The following is a 20819-nucleotide window of genomic DNA, read 5'->3' as shown; positions in this document are numbered from 1 at the left end:
ATCTTTCGGTGGTCTCGGTATAATGCTGTATGAGCCGTGACCCATGAAACTTTAACCACGGCCCAGTGGTGGTCTAGCCTATATCGTTGCCAGAAGCACGCTTATGGCTAAATTTAACATTAAATAAAATAAAAACCACTGAGGCTGGAGAGTTGCAATTTGGTATGTTTGATGATTAGGAGGTGCATGATCAACATACCAATTTGCAGCCCTCTAGCCTCAGTCGTTTTTAAGATCTGAGGGAAGACAGAAAAAGTGCGGAAAGAAAAAAGTGCGAAGAGAGTAAAGTGCGGACGGACAGACAAAGCCGGCACAATAGTTTTCTTTTACAGAAAACTAAAAAGGAACACTAAGCTCTGTTACAGTAATGAAACATCAAAGAGGTGATGGATAAACGAAGATAAAACAAAAGGGAGAAAGAGAAGGCTTAAGGAAGATAAGCGAGAGATTAGAGGTGAAAACGGGAGCACTTCAAAATCCCACAGTCACCTACCTAACAGGTCTTTTGGCGACACATTGCAATTTATGACCTGTCAAAATGTTTTCTCCGCTTATGTCTGAGCCTCCTGAGAGAGTGTATAGTTTCCAGCCTTTCTTTTCCAGGGATAAAATATACTTTTGGGGTTTTGCATTTGACCATTGTTTTTCCTTTTTCTTTTCATCTTCCGTTTCTTCGATTTTGGTCAAATAATGGCACTGTATGACCAGTCCCACTTACGGGAGTCCCCACTTCAAAATCGTACAAAGACATTATTATTATTATTATTATTATTATTATTATTATTATTATTATTATTATTATTATTATTATTATTATTATTATTATTATTATTACATGCATTAATGAACTCAAATTTTAATTATCATAGAATGAACTTACAAACTGGTATTTTAATGTAGAAGTTTCTAGGAAAACCTGTTATTAATCATGGTTTTATTTTTTCTTTTATTTGCTTTTCTACTGGCCACACTCCAAAATATCTATCAGCCCTTTTTAGTTAGTTTTCTGTCAAAGAAAACCATTGTGTCTGCTTTGACTGACCATCAGCATTTTATTCTGTCCGCATTTTTTCTGTCCGCCCCCAGATCTTAAAACTACTGGGGCTAGGGGGATACAAATTGGCAGGTAAATCTTCCACTCACCAGCCATCAAACATACCAAATTGCAGCCCTCTAGCCCCATTAGTTTTTATTTTATCTACGGTTAAAGTTAGCCATAGTCGTGCTTCTGGCAACTATATAGGCCAGGCCATCACCCGGACGTGGTTAAAGTTTCATACAGCAATGTACCGAAAGATATATGTATTTTCGGTGACCTTGATTATACGCTGTAGCGGCTGTACAGAAAATTCGACTGCGCCGAAAAAACTTCGGCGCATTTTTTACTTGTTTATATGTGACACAGCGTTTTTAATAATAATCTAGATTACTGATTTTCCCATTAATCAGTACTCCAACATGGTAATTCTTCTATTTACCAAGTCTCCCATGTAGTAATTTTCCAGTGTGCTAATTATCCCTTTACTAATTCCTCCATACACCGGTTCTCCCATTTACGAAGAGACTCATCAAAACTTCAAGGCCTCTTCCTTCCCTGGAGAAACCACCACACTCACAGCTGCAGTTCTTTCGCCTTTCGCTCCCCCCCCCCCTCCCCAAGTGATGGGCGGTCGGGGTCGGGGTCAGATTCCTACAGAAAATGTCCTTTGAGTTCTCCACCCATGATTTTTGAAGAGTCACTGGTCACAAGGACTGCGTTGAAAGTCATTGTTTGAACATAGACATTACTGGCTTTTAGTCCATAAAGATGAAGTCATTGGATAAGTTCATTACGCCGTGCTTCATTTAGCTTTCTTTAGGGCTACGCTGAAACTGAAAGTGGATGTGCTGTTGCGATGAGGATCAGAGTGTTGGCTGTATTTTATCATATATAAAAGCTCCCTGATTTTTTTCTTTATTTAGCTTATAATTATACTACCTCGTAATTATACGCCACGCTATAACTCTTCATCAGAGAGAGAGAGAGAGAGAGAGAGAGAGAGAGAGAGAGGTAGAGAGAGAATTCGTTAGACCCTATCGTAAAGCAAATTACCGATTTCACTGCTCACGTCATTTAACTTTTGTTTGTAAATGGAAATAGGTTTTATTACTTCATTCAGCTGATGTTTCTTTTCATTCTGTCCTCGATTTCCAGGAAGTTTACCTCAATGAAAAGTTCACTCTATTACTTAGGGCCGAGTGCATTTGCAATATCGCATGATATATTTTAGAACGAATCGTGTGTTAGCGAAGTTGATTGTTACCAGTCCTCCGGAGAGCGAATGCAGAAAATAATTAATTTAGGAGCCTTTTCAGAGGAGCAGGATTATTGAAGTCAACGTCCAGCCGTCGGTTCCCGATTACCTGGAAACTTCCATTGAAGAGGACGCATTAGTCAGTGTGACTTTTTAGTTTTTTGTAAAAGAAAACTATTGATAGGTATGAACCAAATATTATATGTCAGCAATAACACTTGTAATAATAAGGTAAATGATGAAGAGCTGAAAATAGGAAGAGTAGGCTAAGGGTTATAATATCAATCCTGGTTCTCTTTTCACGTTATTCAAATCTTTCATGGAGCGACATTTCTAATAATCAAATGTGTTTTCATGGAGAGTAAAGATGATTAAAAAAGTTTCTTCTTGTCCATGACTTTTTCTTTATTTTACATTTCGTGTAAAAGCAGAGAATGTGAGGAAATAAGAGACTCAATAGATTATCCTGATTTTTATCGAAAATCAAAGAGGAACAGACATTCAGATATTCTTTCTTTTGTCACTGCTTTAATTAATACTTATCTGTACAGCATATCGAGAGAGAGAGAGAGAGAGAGAGAGAGAGAGAGAGAGAGAGAGAGATGTGCTGAATAGCAGCGAATGGTGAAAAACAGAAATGCGCTTTCTTTGTTGCAGAGGGATTTGTTGTCCTTTAGCGCTCCCCTTCGCGTAGGCTACTCCATTTAAATTTCCGAGAAGTTAACCTCTGTGAAAAGTCCCCTTCTCTAACTTCCTGCTGAATGGATTCGCAGTACAGTATGATATATTTTGGAGAGAATTTCTGTATATGATGCAGTCTATTGTCGTCGGGCCTTTAGAGATCGAAGGAACAAAATAAATTCGCGTTGTTTAAGAAGCGCTGAATTACTGAAGCAAATATATGATTCAAAGTGTACAATTGTTAGTTCACATAAGGTTACTCTGTGCATGTTTGTAGCCAGTGCAATCATTGAAATAATTACCTTTGTTGTTTCATTGTTTCAGTTTGTTTAAGAGTCAAGTGTGTTCTTGTCTTGGCGTTTTACCGATTTCCTCACCGTAGAATATTTTTGGTTGGCTGGGTAAGGACCAAAGACCAGCTCCTAAGAATTATGTATCATATTAAGGGGATATTTTTTCAACGCCCTAGAGATCCTCTCTCACAAGAGAACTCGGTGCTTTGGCTCTGCTCTCAGAATGGGTGAGAGGAAGATTTTCTCCCTGGGAGAAATACGCCGTTATTAGGAGTCCACTCATTTCTTATATTTCCTTAGTACACAAAAGCTTCAGAAGAACCAGTGAGGAATCTCGCCATCAAGAAAACAGTTGGTTGTTAGAGACTTAGTGTATGGAAAGGATAACGTGAGAAAGGACAGAGATGGAAGCCCCATAGCTCGCACAAAGGTACCTTCATTCTGCGTATGTGCAGTTTATTATTCGCAAGCTACTGCTGTTACACGGAGGAGAGGAAGATTAGAGGGATCACGTTATGCCGTATTATACAGAGACAATGTAATGCGAAAGGAATACAGTCGCAGGTGAATGGCGTTCCGTATGCTTTACTTTTTAGTTTGTTCCCAAAAAAGATATTAATTTTCTAAGAACACGGCGCTTGAATTTCATGAACCAAATTAATTTCAAGGCACATCAGTGACGTTTCACAAGATTTGAGAGAAATAATAATGGTAAAAGTCTTGATTATTGTTATTGATGATGATCTTGAGATAGACATATTTTGCAAATCACTGTCGATTAAATCAATACCTATGCAAACAACGGGTGTGAATAGGTCAGAAAAAGTAGACTCGTGGAATTACGAAACCAGTGTCATTTCCAGCCTACAGGTTGAGGACCATTCCACTGTTTGCTGTTCTTTCTTTATCTAAGGCTCCTCTCCCCAGAAGGCGTTCTGTGACCCGCAAACTGACTCGTTCTATACAGAATAATGCAGAGGAAACCTGCAGTTTACAATAAGAAGAATGAAAGACGTCTGGCAACTTGAACTGGGACATCGTGCACCGGCAGAATGAAGACACTGAGGCTGTGCCGTCTCGGTCTGCCCTGTTGAGAAACCTAGTTTCACCAACAGATCAGGATAATAGAATGGAAAAAAGATATTTGCGTTCATCACATGGATTTTAGTTGTTGCGTGGCACTTTTCAAATTAATCTGTAACTTGAATGGCTATTCAACAGTGAATATATAATTTGCTTAAAGTTCAGAAACAACAGTAGACAATTTATAATGTATGCCAACTTTCCCACTAACATGCAGGTGTTCCAGAAGTATGCGGTGTTCTCAGCAATATTCCTTACTTTTCAAGCTCCATGAGGTGTCTATGAAGCCAGTAATAAAAATTTCAGTAAACTGTTTGTCATTCACCAGTCAACTCGGACGAAGTGTCTGTCGGCCAAACGTGTGTTCTGTCAGGCTCTCCTCTAAAGCCGCTTTGAAATTCTACACAAAGGCTTTCCCCTAAAAATGACATTATCTCTTTCAATAAATGATAGTCGTTGCAAACATAACAAAATTAAATATTCTGATCATTTCATTTTAATTGACCATGAGAAAAAAATTATGTGGGTTTTGGCCTGTCATTTTAAACCAAAAAAAAAAAAAAAAACTTCTTTCTCCATCTAATTATGATATGAAACAACGGGAAAAATTATCAGAGCTCCGATTTTAATTGGCGCGCTTTAGACGTTTTGTTTATCAATTAGAGAGAGAGAGAGAGAGAGAGAGAGAGAGAGAGAGAGAGAGAGAGAGAGAGAGAGAGAGAGAGGGTCTAGTACTGAAGTCAATATATATCTTCATAAATTTATACGAGTTGTTTTACCTTTCTACTTTTCATTAAATGTTCATCTACAACATATTTTCCGAGTGCTTAGGGTGTTGAGATCAAGACGGAAATGTCCGCTCGCAACAACAAAGAGTGACTGTCGTCAGTGGATTTCACCCCTCGGGTGACAAGAGACCCACCCTTTGAAAAGAGGAAGGCTAAATGATTGTAGAGGCAAGGGAGAAACCAGAGAATGACGCATCCTTCAAGCGAGTGACACTAACAACTGATTAAACCACTGGAATCTTGTGGTATTGACAACATTGTAAATGAATATCTTAGGAATTGTCCTGAGAATGTTTTATTATAGTTAAAATGTTCACTTTTGTTTTGCAAATAGGGATAGTGCCTTCTGACTGGTGCATGGGAGTGATTTTGCCAATATTCATAAAGAAGGGTTCCATTGATGACCGAGACAATTACACAGGTATCACCCTATTGAGCTGTGTTGGTAAATTGTTTACAGCTTGCTTACATGATCGGCTAGCGAATGATTTCGAAGGTGCTGGCATTTTGGGAGAGGAACAGGCTGCTTTCGCAGAGGGTTTACAGTACACTGGATCATATCTTTGTATTAAACTCACTCATTGACTCATACCTTTTTAAACATAAACGTATCTCTTATGCCTCTGCAGACTGTCAAAAAGCTTTTGACTCAGGGGATAGACCCTCCCGTTGGTGTCAATTAATGTCTCATGGAATTAACGGCAAAAGTCATCACTGTTATGTACAAGGTTGTAAATTCTATTGCTGATTATTTCTCAATAACATCAGTGTAAGACAAGGTGAAAATTTGTCACCTCTCTTATTTGCTGTGTATTTAAATGATTCTGAACATTTTGTCAGCAGAAATTGCAAAGAGCTAGAACTATGTGCTTCTGAAATACGTGATAGTCTCAGTGGTGAGGACGATGTTGAAGTTTTTTTAAGATATTAATGTAGTGGCTGATCTGCCGAGGATTTACAGGCTGCCTTAAATGCCGTACATAAATGCTGTGAATTGTGGCATCCTACAGTCAATGCATCTAAGGTAAAGTTAGAGCTCATCCATACTTACTGTTGGGTAATTATAAGCTAAAAGTGGTTGATGAGTATGTACACTTAGGTACTACCTCCAACTTCAATGGCTCTTTTAACGAAGCTATTAAAAAAAGTCACACAGGCCCAAAGAGCATTGTACAGTCTACTGACTAAAGCAGGGAAGGTGTCATTGCCGGTAGATATCCAGTGATAACTTTTTTGATCAGCTGACCGCACCATTTTTTCATTATGGGTGTAAAATTTGGGGCCTTCAAAAGTTAGATTACATTGAAATTTTCCTAGGGGAATTTTCGGGGAGAACTCCTTCAAATAAAGAAAAACTCAGAATATTGCATTGATTATAGTGAACTGGGTCGGTTTAACGTGCCCAGCAAGGTTGACAAGAGAATGACAGCTTTTTTGTTAAGGGTTTGCAAAGGCAAACAAAGTAGGTTATCATACACCATGTACTTGCTGCTATGTAAACTCTATGACAAAAACGAATACAAATAAAATTAGACTGCGAAAATAAAATCAGCTCCCGAAAAATGAGGTCTTTCAAACATTTGGAGTAGTCCAAGTGCTTTTAATGTTAGCTGGATTAAAAAAATGTGTTGTTCTCCGACTAAGTGGTACAGAAGCACAGAACTTAGTGTTCAGAATATTTAAGCAAGAAATAGTTTTAAGTAAATACCTTGTTGAACTAGATTACTGCGATAGAACGAAAATCGTTGACTCAGATGTGGTAGTCAAAAGCTTCCCGCTACGTAGAGTAGATCCTTAGACTCTCAGGAACCAGTAAATTGTACAAAGTGTCACACTCGGGATCAGGCTGACGAATACCACTATACACTGCATGTCCAGCCTTTATTGGGCTGAGAGAAATGTATATTAAAATATATTTTTTCTTACAAGGCCAAATAGTATGAAGTTTAATAAGTTGCTCAATGGAAAGAGCCGGAAAGAAATTTGCAACCTTGCCAAATTTGTAAAGTTCATAATGGACCAATTTTGAATTCCTTGTGCTGATGATATATCTAGTCCATTTCGCCCATTAAATAGGAATTACAATCTTTTTTTGTAACTAGTTTGTTAAATTTTATGTAGGCGCAAATGCACTGTAAGTACTTTTTTTTTATTAGTGTAGGGCATTTGAATCCAGGTAAAAAAGCCGCAGGTAAAAGTCACAGAAAAAAATCACAGGAAAAAAGTCACATTAATCGTATCCACCTTTGAAACGTGTCAATACAAGGCTGTTGGGGATGACCGTAAAAACAAACAAAAGACTGGAAACATCATAAAGATAGTGAATGACCCCCGAGAAATATTAGTCCTGGATAACGACCCCCGAAAACCCTTGGGGTCACTATCTAGGAAAGATCCAAAATATTTTCTGTTTTATTACTTTATAATTGCCACCATAAATTAATGTCGCTTTTTTTCCTGTGACTTTTTTCTCAGCCAAAATTGTTACTTTTTTCTGCGACTTTTTTTTTCCTATGACCTTATTACCGGCCACCGAGATAATGTGAAGTCGCCCGTCTAGAGATTTTACAGATTTACAAAGACTACAGTTTTAGGCCTAGCAAACCCTTTTGGGTCACGAGAGTACATTCAAGAAATAAAGAAATCACAAAATATATAAGAAATATATAAGGATGACGTCCAAAGACAACATATATAGATTCAAATGTCCGGTGGCCAGTAATAAAGTCACAGGAAAAAAAGTCACAGGAAAAAAGTCACAGAAAAAAGTCACAATTTTGGCTATGAAAAAAGTCACAGGAAAAAGTCTCAGGAAAAAAAAGCCACATTAATTTATGGTGGCAATTAAAGTAATAAAACAGAAAATATTTTGGATCTTTCTTAGATAGTGACCCCAAGGGTTTTCGGGGGTCGTCATCCAGGACTAATATTCTCGGGGGTCATTCAATATCTTTATGATGTTTCCACTCTTTTGTTTGTCTTTACGGTCATCCCCAACGGCCTTGTATTAACACGCCGCAAAGGTGGATACGATTAATGTGACTTTTTTCCTGTGATTTTTCCTGTGACTTTTATCTGTGACTTTTTTTACCTGGATTCGTTATTTTTGCGTTAATGTGTGTATTCATGTTCTGGTAAGTTGCCCGTTCGGCCTCATATTAAGGAGGGGGGAAAGATTCTGTGGACTAAGACGAACGAATTTAACATTTCGTCATTTTCTAAGAAATACCTGATTACTGTGACCTATTTGTCATTGCCACTTGCAATCAGATGCACGTAAGAATGCCTCTCTCTATCTCTCTGTTGTGAAATCAAATTGTTTGCTAACTTTTCTCTTTCAATTTTTATACTTTATGCGAAAGTTCAGACATAATGCAATTTTTGCAAAAAGAATTTGATAAAAAAAAAATGTTCCAACAAACATTCGAGTGGTATTTAAGCCAAATTCTACACTGCAAAAATTCTTCAGGTTCAAGGGTGTGGTACCATGTAAGCTGCAATCGTCTATTGGCATTGCTGCAGTGCAATGTACATCGGGAAATCAAAGCGACAGTTCAGGGTTTGCATTTTCGAACACATTGGAAGACCTGTTAGGCCATTAAGCAACCCACCGCTTAGCGCTATTCGTCGACACGGGAGAATATGACCATCCTATAAATTTAGATTCTTTCTCAGTCCTTACTTGCAGGACCAACGAAATGGAGCTCGAAGTGGTTGAGTCTTTATATGCCCTGAGACAAACCATTTCGGTAGTAATGAAAGGTCTGTTGAATTGCTGTGTTTTTAGATTTTTAATTTGTGCTCATTTTGACAACAAACGTTGTGTATTTGTATCGCTATATGTTAAGACTTTGCTGCCTGCTGAGGTTGTTATATCTTTTAATACGTAATTTTATTATACTTCCTTACTATTTGATTTTAAATGTAACATAATATATTCCCTTATGGATTGCCCGATGACGGAGGAAGGGAAATCTCCGAAATTAGTCACAACTTCATTCAAGCACCAGTTTTAATATTCATTATTGTTATTCATATATATATATATATATATATATATATATATATATATATATATATATATATATATATATATATGTATATATATGTATATATATATATATATATATATATATATATATATATATATATATATATATATATATATATATATATATATATATATATATATATATATATATATATATATATATATATATATATATATATATATATATATATATATATATATATATATATATATATATATATATATATTTATATATATATATATATATATATATATATATATATATATATATATATATATATATATATATATATATATATATATATATATATATATACTGTGTGTGTAACAAATTATGACTATTACCTTGTGACTGTGTTTTCCAATTAAATGCATGAATAAGTCACAAAATGACTTATTCATGCATTTAATCAGGAGATCACGATGGTTTAAAATGAAAAACGAGTCGAACCAGGTTTTCTTGAATTGACAGAGTTGTCACTTTCTTTACCTAGTAGCAAATACTGCGGAAATATATTCCTCTCTTTCGTGCCTTTCCTTCTATTGGGCCTCCTGTTCGCCTCCTGATACCTCACGCGAGTGTTCAAGTGCGTAACTTGTAACTGGAGACGAAAGAAAGTGATAAAAGCAATTGGACCTCTGGAATGTCATATATGTCTGCGACAGGATGAGGCTGTCATAAAAAAAATGGTCCTGCTGAAATAAAGCTTCTCTTTTGCCAGTTTCGTATCCGCCTTGAGTGTCGGGTTCAGCTTCGGAGGGTGACATACCGAGGAAGCCTATTCACTGCTTAGTGAGCGAGTGCTTAATGTTATGAGTTTCCTTTATATACAGTATAACTGACATCATCATTATTTTCTGTGGGTTGTAACCGTCTTTCCAAAACAAACGTAAGAGCATTTTGTCAGAGTAATTCGAAAAGCTGCATCGAGGTGCATTCAGTATTTGAGTTCTTCACAACGAAATATTATGACTAAGAAAAGATTGTTCTCCTCGCATGCTTCCATGCGGGTAATAAATGGCCATTTCGTCCAGCAGCCGAATGTTATGACAAATGAAAAATTATTTATTCTGTCATAATACGGTACCTTCCATTAATTAAGTACAATATACAATATACTGTTCAGCAGTCACGTTTTTGGTGCTACTTTGGCTTGTTATCTAAGCGTCACCTCCGAGGTGCTAGTACTAAACATGGCGGAAGCTCAATGCAGTGCCGTTTCTAGCTATAGGCGGACTAGGCGATTGCCTAGGGCCCCCAAGTCACCAGGCGGCCCCCAGGGTAGCTTGGAAAATTAAAATTTCCCAAGCCACTCGGGGGCCCCCGATTCCCTTTGAAAATGTTTAATTTTCAAATTTAAAATTTGAAAATTTAAAAGATTTTATCATGTGCACCTTATATTATATGTATAGGATGACAATTTTCATTTATTAGCATTTGTGTAATTAATTGCAATTGTTGAGACTACAGATTTCTGTGCTATACCTTGTGATTAGTTAGACCCATCAATCCCGTTAAGGGACCGTAAACCTAGATTTTAGGTAAAAATGGTCGTCAAACCAAAATCTAGATAAACAACCCATAGTATACTATAGAGTATACTATAGACATTGTACTTTCAGTTTCTGTGGGTTTTAGTGCTTTTGCGCGCTCATGTTTAAATACCACCGCCCACTTAAATGCCACGTGGTCGTTCTTGACTTTTGTCAAAACATTACAGATCGCAATTTCTTTATTACTTTCGGATTTTCTCACTTTTTCGTGGTTTCTTGCGATGTTTACTTTTCTCAGGTAGATAAACGTTTGTCCTCGAATCATTTTCATACCTTGTATCGCACGTCGCTTCATATCAATGTCTCCATGAGAGTTTGTTTACATTTAGTCAGAGGTACCATAAATGACTGAATTCAAGGATTTTATTATATTCCTTCGCTTTTCCAGGTAATATTACTTAGTTCGATTTGTTATAGAGTTGTTCCAAGATGCCTAGGCCAGGAAAACAAGTGAAACAACAGAAAGGATGCACTTTTAGGGGGTGAAGCATGATTCAAGCAAAAACTTGAAACTAAAAAGAAAATCCTCAGTGAAAGTCCATCTATAAAACGTTCTTCTTTAGAGCGTAAATGTATTCAGTGGAAAGCCTGTTGACGCAACCAGTGAGAAGTACTGTATTATGAAATGTGATTATATTGAAGGTGTGTTTAGAAAAAAGGCCTGTCCATATTGTCGTGAAAATTCTGATATTGACGTGAAAATATTATATAAATTACTTGACTGTCCCATCTTTGTTATGTGCAGAGGGTGTGAAATTATTATAAGTGATGATGATATATGTAAATAAAGCTTTTTACCATTAATTTCTATATTGTAGCCTATATGTAACAATGTTGTTGGGGTTAGGATGTGAGAGAGGTGCGAAAGAATGAGCAGGGAGACAAGTACTGCTGGGTTATTGATGAAGCAACCTGCTCATAATGTGGCGTGCGGATGGCTGCGTATACCCAGAGACCGCGGGTACAAAAATTTGCAGGTGACCTGAGGTCAAACTATTTATCTACACAAAACAGGACAGGTACGTACAGAAAACATGATGATTAACAATAACTGGTTGGACATAAAAATACTCTGTCACATATACGTGGTACAAGGGCAAATGAACAGATAATAAATATACAGTTCACGATAATGATAATGAGACTGTGTTCGTCCGACCTTAGGTCGCATGTGAAGGCACCGCAGAAAACGGGATGTACATCATAGAGAACCCATTGAGCGGGTAACGTGTGATCAAAGCAGGTATCTGCTGGGGCGGCGGAGGGGGGCCCAGCCTTCTCGATGCCAGCTCGGGCGGGGTGGTCGTCTTCTTTGGTGCCCTGTGGATGGGTGTGATGGGTTGCCCTCCTGCCTGGTCCCGAGGCCTTCCGGGGGCGCCCACGAGGTTTTTTTGTGGACAGGGCAGGCTGTGGGGGCGCCATCTCCTGCGGGGAGCTTTGGGAAGTGCCCCTGACGTCTTCCTCCAGAAATGCTGGCTTGAGGCGGTCTATCAATACCAGTCTTCCTTCCCATGGACAGCTACCCATAATGCCTTCTTGTTCCTCTCAAGCACGATGAAAGGCCCCCTGTAGGGCCTGGTTAAGGGTGGACGTACGGCATCATCCTTGACAAAGACGTGGGTGGCGGAGGACAGACCGGGAGACATGAAATGAGATGTCCTGTTGGTATATGTCCCCCGGCAGGGGGTGAACTTCACAACCCTGTTGCGGAGCCTCTGCTTTGTTAAGTCGTCCCGGTCCTCTGTGATGAGTTCCCCCGGGACTACGAGGGTCTCCCCAAAGACCTTTTCTGGCGTGGACAGGTCGCCGTTGGCCCTGGAGGCGGTCCTCAGCCCGAGGAGGGCCCAGGGCAGCTGGTACTTCCAATTCTCAGAGGTGCAACAAGCCATGAGGGACGCCTTCAGGGACCTGTGGAACCTTTCCACCATTCCATTGGCTGTGGGGTTGTAGGCAGTGGTGCTGTGGTGAGTGGTCTCCAGCAGGCGTGCCAGGGCGGTCCACAGCTAGGATAGGAAAGCGGGGCCCCTGTCCATAGTTATATGGTCCAGGACACCAAACTGGTTGATCCAGCTGGAGAGGAGGGCCTCTATGCACACACTGGAGGTGGCCTCTTCCATGGGTGTAGCTTCGGGCCACCTGGTGGAGTGGTCGACGACTGTTAGAAGATATCTTGCTCCTCTTGATGGGGGAAGAGGACCCACTACATTGACATGGATGTGCCCGAAACGTCTCCCCGGCTGGGGAAAATCACCCACCCCAGATTCGGTGTGCCACCCTACTTTGCTGCCCTGGCACTGTATGCACTGCCTTGCCCAGGCCGTCGCGTCCTTCCGTATGCCGTACCAGACAAACTTCTCCGCCAGCAGCCTGGCCATCATTCTTCCGAAAGGGTGGGACAGCCCATGGATGACGTTGAAGACCAGCCAATGATGGGAGGCGGGCACCAGTGGGCGGGGTTGGCCAGTGCTTACGTCCCTCAGCAGTGTTGGCCCTCCAGCACCGAGGGGCAAGTCCTTCCACTTCAGCGACGTGATGGTGGTGCAGTAAGCTGGAGTCTCTGGGTCACCGGCTTGTTCATGGGTGAGGTCCTCGTAGTCGATCCCGAGCTGCACTGCGTCGATTTCGATCCTCGAGAGGGTGTCAGCTACTGGGTTCTTCTTGCCGGGGAGGTACTTGATGGTGCAGGTGAACTCTGTGATGGCCGCGAGGTGCCGCTGCTGCCTGGAGGACCATGCATCCCCCAGCTTCATAAAGGCATGGACCAGCGGCTGATGGTCCATCCAAACTGTGAAGGGTTTACCCTCCAGGAGGAACTTGAAGTGGCATACCGCCTGGTACACCGTGAAGAGTTCCCTGTTGAAGGTGCTGTAGCAGGACTGGGTGGGGCTGAGTTTTCTGCTGAAGAAGGCGATGGGCTGAGGGGCTCCGTTGACGACTTGTTCTAGGATGGCCCCGCAGGCGACGTTGCTGGCATCCGTTGTCAGCTGGAGGGGAGTGCTGGGGTCTTGGTAGGCCAAAGCTGTTGCCTTGGTGAGGGCAGCCTTTGTTAGGGAGAAGGCCCTTTGCTGGTCAGGGCCCCACTCTAAAGTCTTCGGACGGCCCTTGAGGATCTCTGTCAGGGGGGCCATGGTATGCGTGATCCCCGGGATGAATCTCCTGGAGTAGTTGACCATTCCTAGGAATTCTTGTATGGCCCTGACGGACGTAGGGGTGGGGAACCTGATGATGGCCTTGACTTTTGATGAAACTGGGCAGACGCCTCCTGGGGATATCTCGTGGCCTAGAAATTCCACCTTATCAATGCCGAAGGTGCACGTGTCGAACCTGACGACGAGGCCACTCTCCTGCAGGTGCTGCAGGACCTTGCGGATGTGCCGTAGTTGTTCCTTGTGGGATCTGGAAACAATTAGGATATCATCAACGTAGCAGATGCAGAAGTTCAGGTCCCCAGATTGCGTTCCTCAGGCTGAAGGTGGAGAAGGCAAAGACATAGGACCTGGAAGGCATGATGATGGCAGTTTTGAGGATGTCCTCTGGAGCTACTGGTACCTGAAAATATGATTTCAAGAGATGTAACTTTAAGAATATTTTGGCCCCATGGAAGGAGGTTTTTAGGTCCTGCATGTTTGGTAGAGGGTAGTGGTTGGGTTCTGTAGCGAGGTTGAGCCTCCTGTAGTCGCCGCAGGGTCTCCAGGTGCCAACTGCTTTCTGTACTATGTGAAGGGGGGAGGCCCATGGGCTGGGAGCCTTCTTGAATATGCCCATCCATTCCATCTTGGCAAAGGCCTTCTTGGCCTCCTGAAGGTGCTGTGGGGGAAGCCCCCGGAACCTTGCGTGCATCAGGGGCCCCCTGGTCTTGATGTGATGATATATCTCATGTTTGGCAGGGGCCCCGGGCACCTGATAAAGCTGGGGTTTGAACACTCCCGGGAATTCCTTCAGGAGGGAGGCGTATTGGTGGGGAGCGACGGAACAGATTGTGGGCTCCCTGGGGTCCTGGCAACAAGGGCAGGGACTGGCAGGACTCGGTGTCCAGCAGGCGCTTGCGGCCGACGTCGACTGCCAGTCCGAAGTGGGCGAGGAAGTCCACACCCAGGAGCGGGGTCCTAACGTCTGCGACAATGAAGTTCCACCTGTACCTCCGGCCAAGGATGGAGAACAACAGGAGCCTGTACCATAGGAGAGGATGGGGGACCCGTTGGCGGCCGTCAGGGAGGCAGCCAGGTCCGGCGGACATCTGTGGTCCTCTCTGGAAGGCGGGAACACTGACCGCATGGCACCAGTGTCGATCAGCATCATCCTGCCGGAGATAGTGTCACGGACGTAGAAGCCTACTGGTGCAGGGCCCCTGGGTGTTTCGGATACTGCTGCCATGGCGGCCTGTGCCGCTTCCCCCGTTTTTGGAGGGGAGAAAAGGCAGGGGCTTCCCAATTTCGGGCAGCTTTATCGAACCTCTGGTGGTAAAAGCAAAGCCTCGGCCTTTCCTTCTTCTCCTGGTGGGGTGGCCTCCTCCTGTCGACGGCACTGATGCCTTCTGTGGTGGGGTCCTCCGGCTGGAGGCAGTTGGTGGGGTGTGCGGGCATGGACACCCGCTTCGCCGCCCTTGTGGAGTCTGTCAACTGCTGCGCCACCCTGATCAGGTCCTCGACCAGCAGGGTGTATGGTTCTGTGATCTGTCCACGGACCTCTGGGAGTAGCTGCCACAGGAGGATCTCCCTCAGCAGTCTAATCTCTTTGCACCTGCCGCTGCTGTCAGTCTCGGGGAGGAGAAGGAGGTCCTGGAGGGCATGCCATGTCTCCAAAAGGTTTGTGTCCTGCCGGGGGTTGATGGCGAGGTCGAGGGCACGGGCAGCTCTCTTGGAGACCGGCAGGGAGCAGGTCTCGACAAGAGTGGCCTTTAACTCCTGGAAGGTGTCAGGGCTCGTCGTTGTCGTCACCCACGGGGCAACCTTCTAGTATATCTCCTCTGGTAGGGCATTGAGCGTTGATGGCAATGTCCGCTTTCAACATCTTATCAGTCAGGCCTGCATGGCCACCTTCGACACCTTATCAGTCAGGCCTGCCACCCTAAATTGCCCCTCGACCCTGTAGAGCCAGGACACTGGGATCTGATGGGTGAATGGCAGCAGCTTTATGCTGAAGGCAGCCCTTGGTCGGTCCATCAGGAGGGGCATCGCACAGGGAGCGGGCACCGGCATGGAGCGCGCGGGAAGGGGTTGCGCGAGGGAGACATCTGCCTCCGAGAAGTTTGCTGTAATTTGTATGTGGTTGGGGATGTCTGTGTCCATGCTCATTCTGCGCTCTCACTTGGAGTGTGAGGGAACACTCGCGTCAATACGTGTTTGGGAGCGTGCCGTGTGGGTCCACTAGTGACACCGGTGATTTGATGATGAGGGTTGGTAACGCCCAAACGCTTTGTTAGATCGCCGTAGTGAGTCCGTTAGGGGCGTGGGTTGGTTCATCAGGCCAAGACTAAGTTGCCGTTTGGGTCCGTTAATGGCTCCAGGAACCACTGGGGTCACCACTGTGAGACAGATATGAAATAATGAGCAGCAAGACAAGTACTGCTGGTTTATTGATGAAGCGACCCGCTTATAAAGCGGTGTGCGGATGTCTGCATATACACAGAGACCGCAGGTACAAAAATTTACAAGTGACCTGAGGTCAAACTATTTCTCTACACAAAACAGAACAGGTACATACAGAAAACATGGTGATTAAGACGCATGTGAAGGCACCACAGAAAACGGGATTTTCATCATAGAGAACCCATTGAGTGGGGACTTTACAAGGCTACAATGGATTTTCAAAACTGGTTGGGTGCTTGAGTTTAGGGAAAATTAGTAGTAAAACTTATGGAAGATATGCTCAACACATTACTGAATTGGCTGTCGCAAAAGTGATAAGTTTACTTATGAAGGCCATAGAACTTTTCAAGTATTATATTGATACACATGGCATTGCACCCAGGAGAGACTTATTACATATGGATGTCTCATTTGATGGGTCCTGGCACAAGAGAACAGAAATGAGTCTCTCCATATAAGACTGGAGATATTGTCCAAAACATAAAAATATTACCAAACAGATGCTGGCCTTTGCTGCTGCACAAGCAGTTGCTAATTATAATGCAGGCTATAAGGCCAGTCACTTAGATACCCATCTTGGCTTCCAGAGCACTAGTATTTCATCACCATTCCTAACCAAGTTAGCTGAAAATGTGGACTTGCCATTCAAGAAAAAGACCAGAAAGAAAAGGAAGGCTGTAAAAGATACAGATTATGAAGCAGTCTCCTAAAATGCAGCTTGATGTGGCAGTTGACCTCCTCACTAAAGCAAAAACATCTCTGATTAACTACAGAAGAACTGGCTTTGCTTCAGCTCAGGCCTCTGCTAAAGACATGTGTGAGGAAATGAATGTAGAGGCTGTACTCAAGGAGAAAAGATTAAGAAGCACAAAAAAGCACTTTGCTTATGAAGTCCCAGATGAGCCCATTGCAGATGCCATGAAGAGCCTAAAAGCAACATTCTTTAATATTGTTGTTGACACAGCCATTGAATCCTTAACTGATAGGTTTAAAACACTGGGTGAAGTGAGAGACAGATTTGGAGTGCTGCTCAGTTTCCAAAAACTTGATGATCAGGCATTGAGCAACCAGTGTGACAACCTCTGCATGACATTAAGCACTGGAAATGAAAGTGACATTGATGGAAAGGAACTGGCTGTGGAAGTCAAAAACTTGCCAAGGTTGCCCTCAGATGACATGGCTGCTCTTGAGCTCCTCACCTTTATCCACAAAAAACATTTGGAGGAACTGTATCCCAATTTGTGGGTTCCCCTGAGAATCACCTGCACTCTGCCTGTGACTGTGGCCTCAGCAGAGAGGAGCTTCTCAAAGCTGAAGCTCATCAAGACCTATCTAAGGTCTTCCATGGGACAGGATCAACTCACTGGTCTTGCAATAATTAGCATCAATAATGAGGTGGGCAAGCAGGTGTCATATGAGGACATCATTGATGACTTTGAGAATAAAAAAGCCAGGAAGCAGACATTTTCAGGACAATACATTGTTACTGTGAATAATATGAATTATTAGTTGTTTTTCTGGTAAGCGTGTGACTGATGTTAATTAAGCATTATTTTAAGTGTTTTTTTTTATTATCTTTGCGCTTTGAAATAGATGTGAAATAAATAAATGTGAATGTAATAGTTTTTTGCATCTTAGTAGACCATCTAAAGGGCTAGGAATCGCTTCATCACAGTTTGACAAACCCCTCGGGGATACATGAAGTACCTACCTACCTATCTATCTAGGGCCCCGAAAAAGCATCTTGCTTGGGCCCCCACAAAGCTAGAAACTGCCCTGGCTCAATGAGACGCCGTGTTTAGTGCTAGCCCCTCGGGGATCAAGATATCATTTATTAATGTAATTTATCGACCACACAATATAGAAACGGGTGTATATAATACTTTGATCCTCGAGGGGCTAGTACTAAACATGGCGTCCCATTGAGCTTCTGCCATCTCGGAGGTGACGCGTAGATAACAGGCCAAAGTACCACCAAAGTTTTTATGTAGAAAATAATGTGAGTAGGAAAAGAATGATTTTCGTCCAGTACAGTTCAGTACCTCTCCTAAAGGCGATGAATGACCGTAATTCATCAGTTAGATTTTTCATAGGAAAATGTTATGATTAAGAAAAGAATGATAGTCAGGTACCTTCCATAAAGCGCTATTCAGTAACCTAATTTTTATCCAGAATATTTCAGCACCTTCCACTAAGCACTAAAACCAGTGTGCTATTATAAGAAAAAACGAGGTTTACATTAAAAGGTTTTAACAATGATTTTATGTTTTCAAAACCACTAAAATAAGGCAAGCTAAGAATGTTCTTAGCGGTTTCTTTCTTCATGTTACTTTCACTATAAAACTTTTTGTGGGCTTTGTTATAACAAATATCTAGTATATGAAAGGATAACATAAATCTGTCCCTATTTTTCTTATGTATTCAATTTCTTTATCCAAATACTGGGGACTGACAATGCGCAAGGCTCATAAAAACAAAGAGGAAAAAATTTATATTTTGATGTTGAGGTGATGGCCTGAATAAAAATGGACATAAGTTAAGTAGTTGGTTGGTTTCCTATAAATACTGAATTTACATTGAAATGGTTCTTTATATATTAAAACATCTAAGAAAGGGAGGCAATTGTCTTTTTCTAATTCTAACGTAAACTTAATGGATGGTACCTGGTTATTCAAATTACAGAGTAAAACATTTACATCAATACCAGCAGGCAAAACAGCTAAAATTTCGTCAACATACCTATACCACTTTAAAGGAGTATAAATGATATTAGGTATATATCGTTTTTCAAAGAATTCCATGTACAAGTTTGAGAGGAGTGGGGATAAAGGGTTGCCCATTGCCATACCAAATATTTGTTGGTAAAATGCACCATTGAATATAAACTTGCAATCACAAATGCCCAACCTAGTGAGAGAAATGATATGACTTACAGTTAGAGGTAATTCGTGATGGATTAATTCATTACTAAGATACTCTAAAATGGAATTTATAGTAAAAAGGGAACAAACATCAAAACTAACGAATCTATCAGTGGGGCAAAAAGTGATTTTGTTTAATTTATCAACTAAATCTAGATTATTATATACGTGAGAATCTGAGATAGTTCCAAGTAACGGAGACAAGAGTTTGATAATATATTTCGAAAGTTTATTTGATATTGAGCCAACACTACTGATAATAGGCCGCATAGGATTGTTTTCTTTGTGTGTTTTTACTAATCCGTACAAGTAAGGTAACGAGGGAAATTTTACCGACAACTGACCTATTAGTTCTTTTTTATCTTTAAGGATTTTTTTCACTGTGCTGTTGAAACTTTTTATGACTTGATCAAGGGGATTTTTTTTTAGTTTTTTTGTATGTCGTATCATCATCCAGTAGGGATTGTATACGTGATATGTAGTCAACTTTATCTAAAATTACAATACTATTCGATTTATCAGCTTTTGTGATGTGGATTGTATTGTCATGAAAGTAACATGAAGAAAGAAACCCCGAAGAACATTCTTAGCTTGCCTTATTTTAGTGGTTTTGAAAACACAAAATCATTGTTAAAACCTTTTAATGTAAACCTCGTTTTTTCTTATAATAACACACTCGAAAGAATGTTAATAAAAAATAGCCCTAAAGAAAACAACAACATAATATATAAAATTCCATGTTTGGATTGCCTTTTTATACTGGCCAATCTAGCAAAGATTTAGATGTACGTATTAAGCAACATAAGTATTCAGTCAAAACTGGACAATCATCCTATGCTATATTCATTCATTTAAGTGAAAACTCTCACAGGATAAATTGGACTGAAAGAAATCTATTGGAGTCTGCTATTATCCAGCTTACTTCCAGTTGTAATTTTAATCTTAGCCCTGGTATGTATTATTTGGACCCCTGTATTAGAAAAATGTTCAAGAATGACCTAAAAGATAAAATCACTGACTTAATTACAAGGTAGCCACTTGATATATATTTTCTATATATCCGTATGTTTAATATAATTTTTTTTTAAATGTTCATCTTGCAAAAAGTTATTATTGTTTACAAAAAAAAGTGAATTATTGTGTTGTACTAAAAATTTTTAGGTGGTCAGTAACGAACCTGTATAATCTTTTAATTGTCCTGTCCCTGCTCTTGAACGGTTGATCCTATATATATATATATATATATATATATATATATATATATATATATATATATATATATATATATATATATATATATATATATATATATATATATATATATATATATATATATATATATATACATATACATACATATATATATATATATATATATATATATATATATATATATATATATATATATATATATATATATATATACGATGAAGCAGATAAAGGGCAGGAATACGATGCGATACGCATTTTGTTTTAATCCTACGTTTCGTGACAACATCGCCACACATCTTCAGGATTTTCTACAGAATAAAATATAATATGTTAACATAAAATAAGAGCTGATTA

General features: G+C 40.8%; 2 protein-coding genes across 2 annotated transcripts; one reads left to right on the top strand and one right to left on the bottom strand.

The window, feature by feature from the left end:
* Window positions 1–12747: 12747 nt before the first annotated feature.
* Window positions 12748–15118, bottom strand: LOC136837250 (uncharacterized). The gene is made up of 3 exons (XM_067101988.1): window positions 14856–15118; window positions 13611–14140; window positions 12748–13355 (listed from the first exon to the last, which is right to left on the bottom strand). Exons 1-3 carry the CDS (start codon window positions 15116–15118, stop codon window positions 12748–12750), a joined length of 1401 nt encoding a protein of 466 aa, XP_066958089.1.
* A 1925-nt stretch (window positions 15119–17043) lies between these two features.
* Window positions 17044–17841, top strand: LOC136837249 (uncharacterized). The gene has a single exon (XM_067101987.1). The coding sequence runs from the start codon at window positions 17044–17046 to the stop codon at window positions 17839–17841; it is 798 nt and encodes a 265-aa protein (XP_066958088.1).
* Window positions 17842–20819: the final 2978 nt, after the last annotated feature.

The sequence above is a fragment of the Macrobrachium rosenbergii genome, chromosome 58 (genome assembly GCF_040412425.1).
Source record: "Macrobrachium rosenbergii isolate ZJJX-2024 chromosome 58, ASM4041242v1, whole genome shotgun sequence".
In the NCBI taxonomy this organism is placed as follows: domain Eukaryota; kingdom Metazoa; phylum Arthropoda; class Malacostraca; order Decapoda; family Palaemonidae; genus Macrobrachium; species Macrobrachium rosenbergii.
Note: the sequence above shows the minus strand (reverse complement) of the source record. Positions and strands in the feature narration are given on the sequence as shown.

What these genes read in the sequence shown, in the direction of transcription:
- LOC136837250 (XM_067101988.1), bottom strand. Translation starts at nt 15,118, where the DNA reads ATGGCAGCAGTATCCGAAACACCCAGGGGCCCTGCACCAGTAGGCTTC. An exon ending in GGAACTTCATTGTCGCAGAC is followed by an intron (nt 14,141 to 14,855) that starts GTTAGGACCCCG and finishes AATTGTTTCCAG; the next exon opens with ATCCCACAAGGAACAACTAC. An exon ending in CCCCACCCAGTCCTGCTACA is followed by an intron (nt 13,356 to 13,610) that starts GCACCTTCAACA and finishes AAATCGACGCAG; the next exon opens with TGCAGCTCGGGATCGACTAC.
- LOC136837249 (XM_067101987.1), top strand. Translation starts at nt 17,044, where the DNA reads ATGCAGCTTGATGTGGCAGTTGACCTCCTCACTAAAGCAAAAACATCT.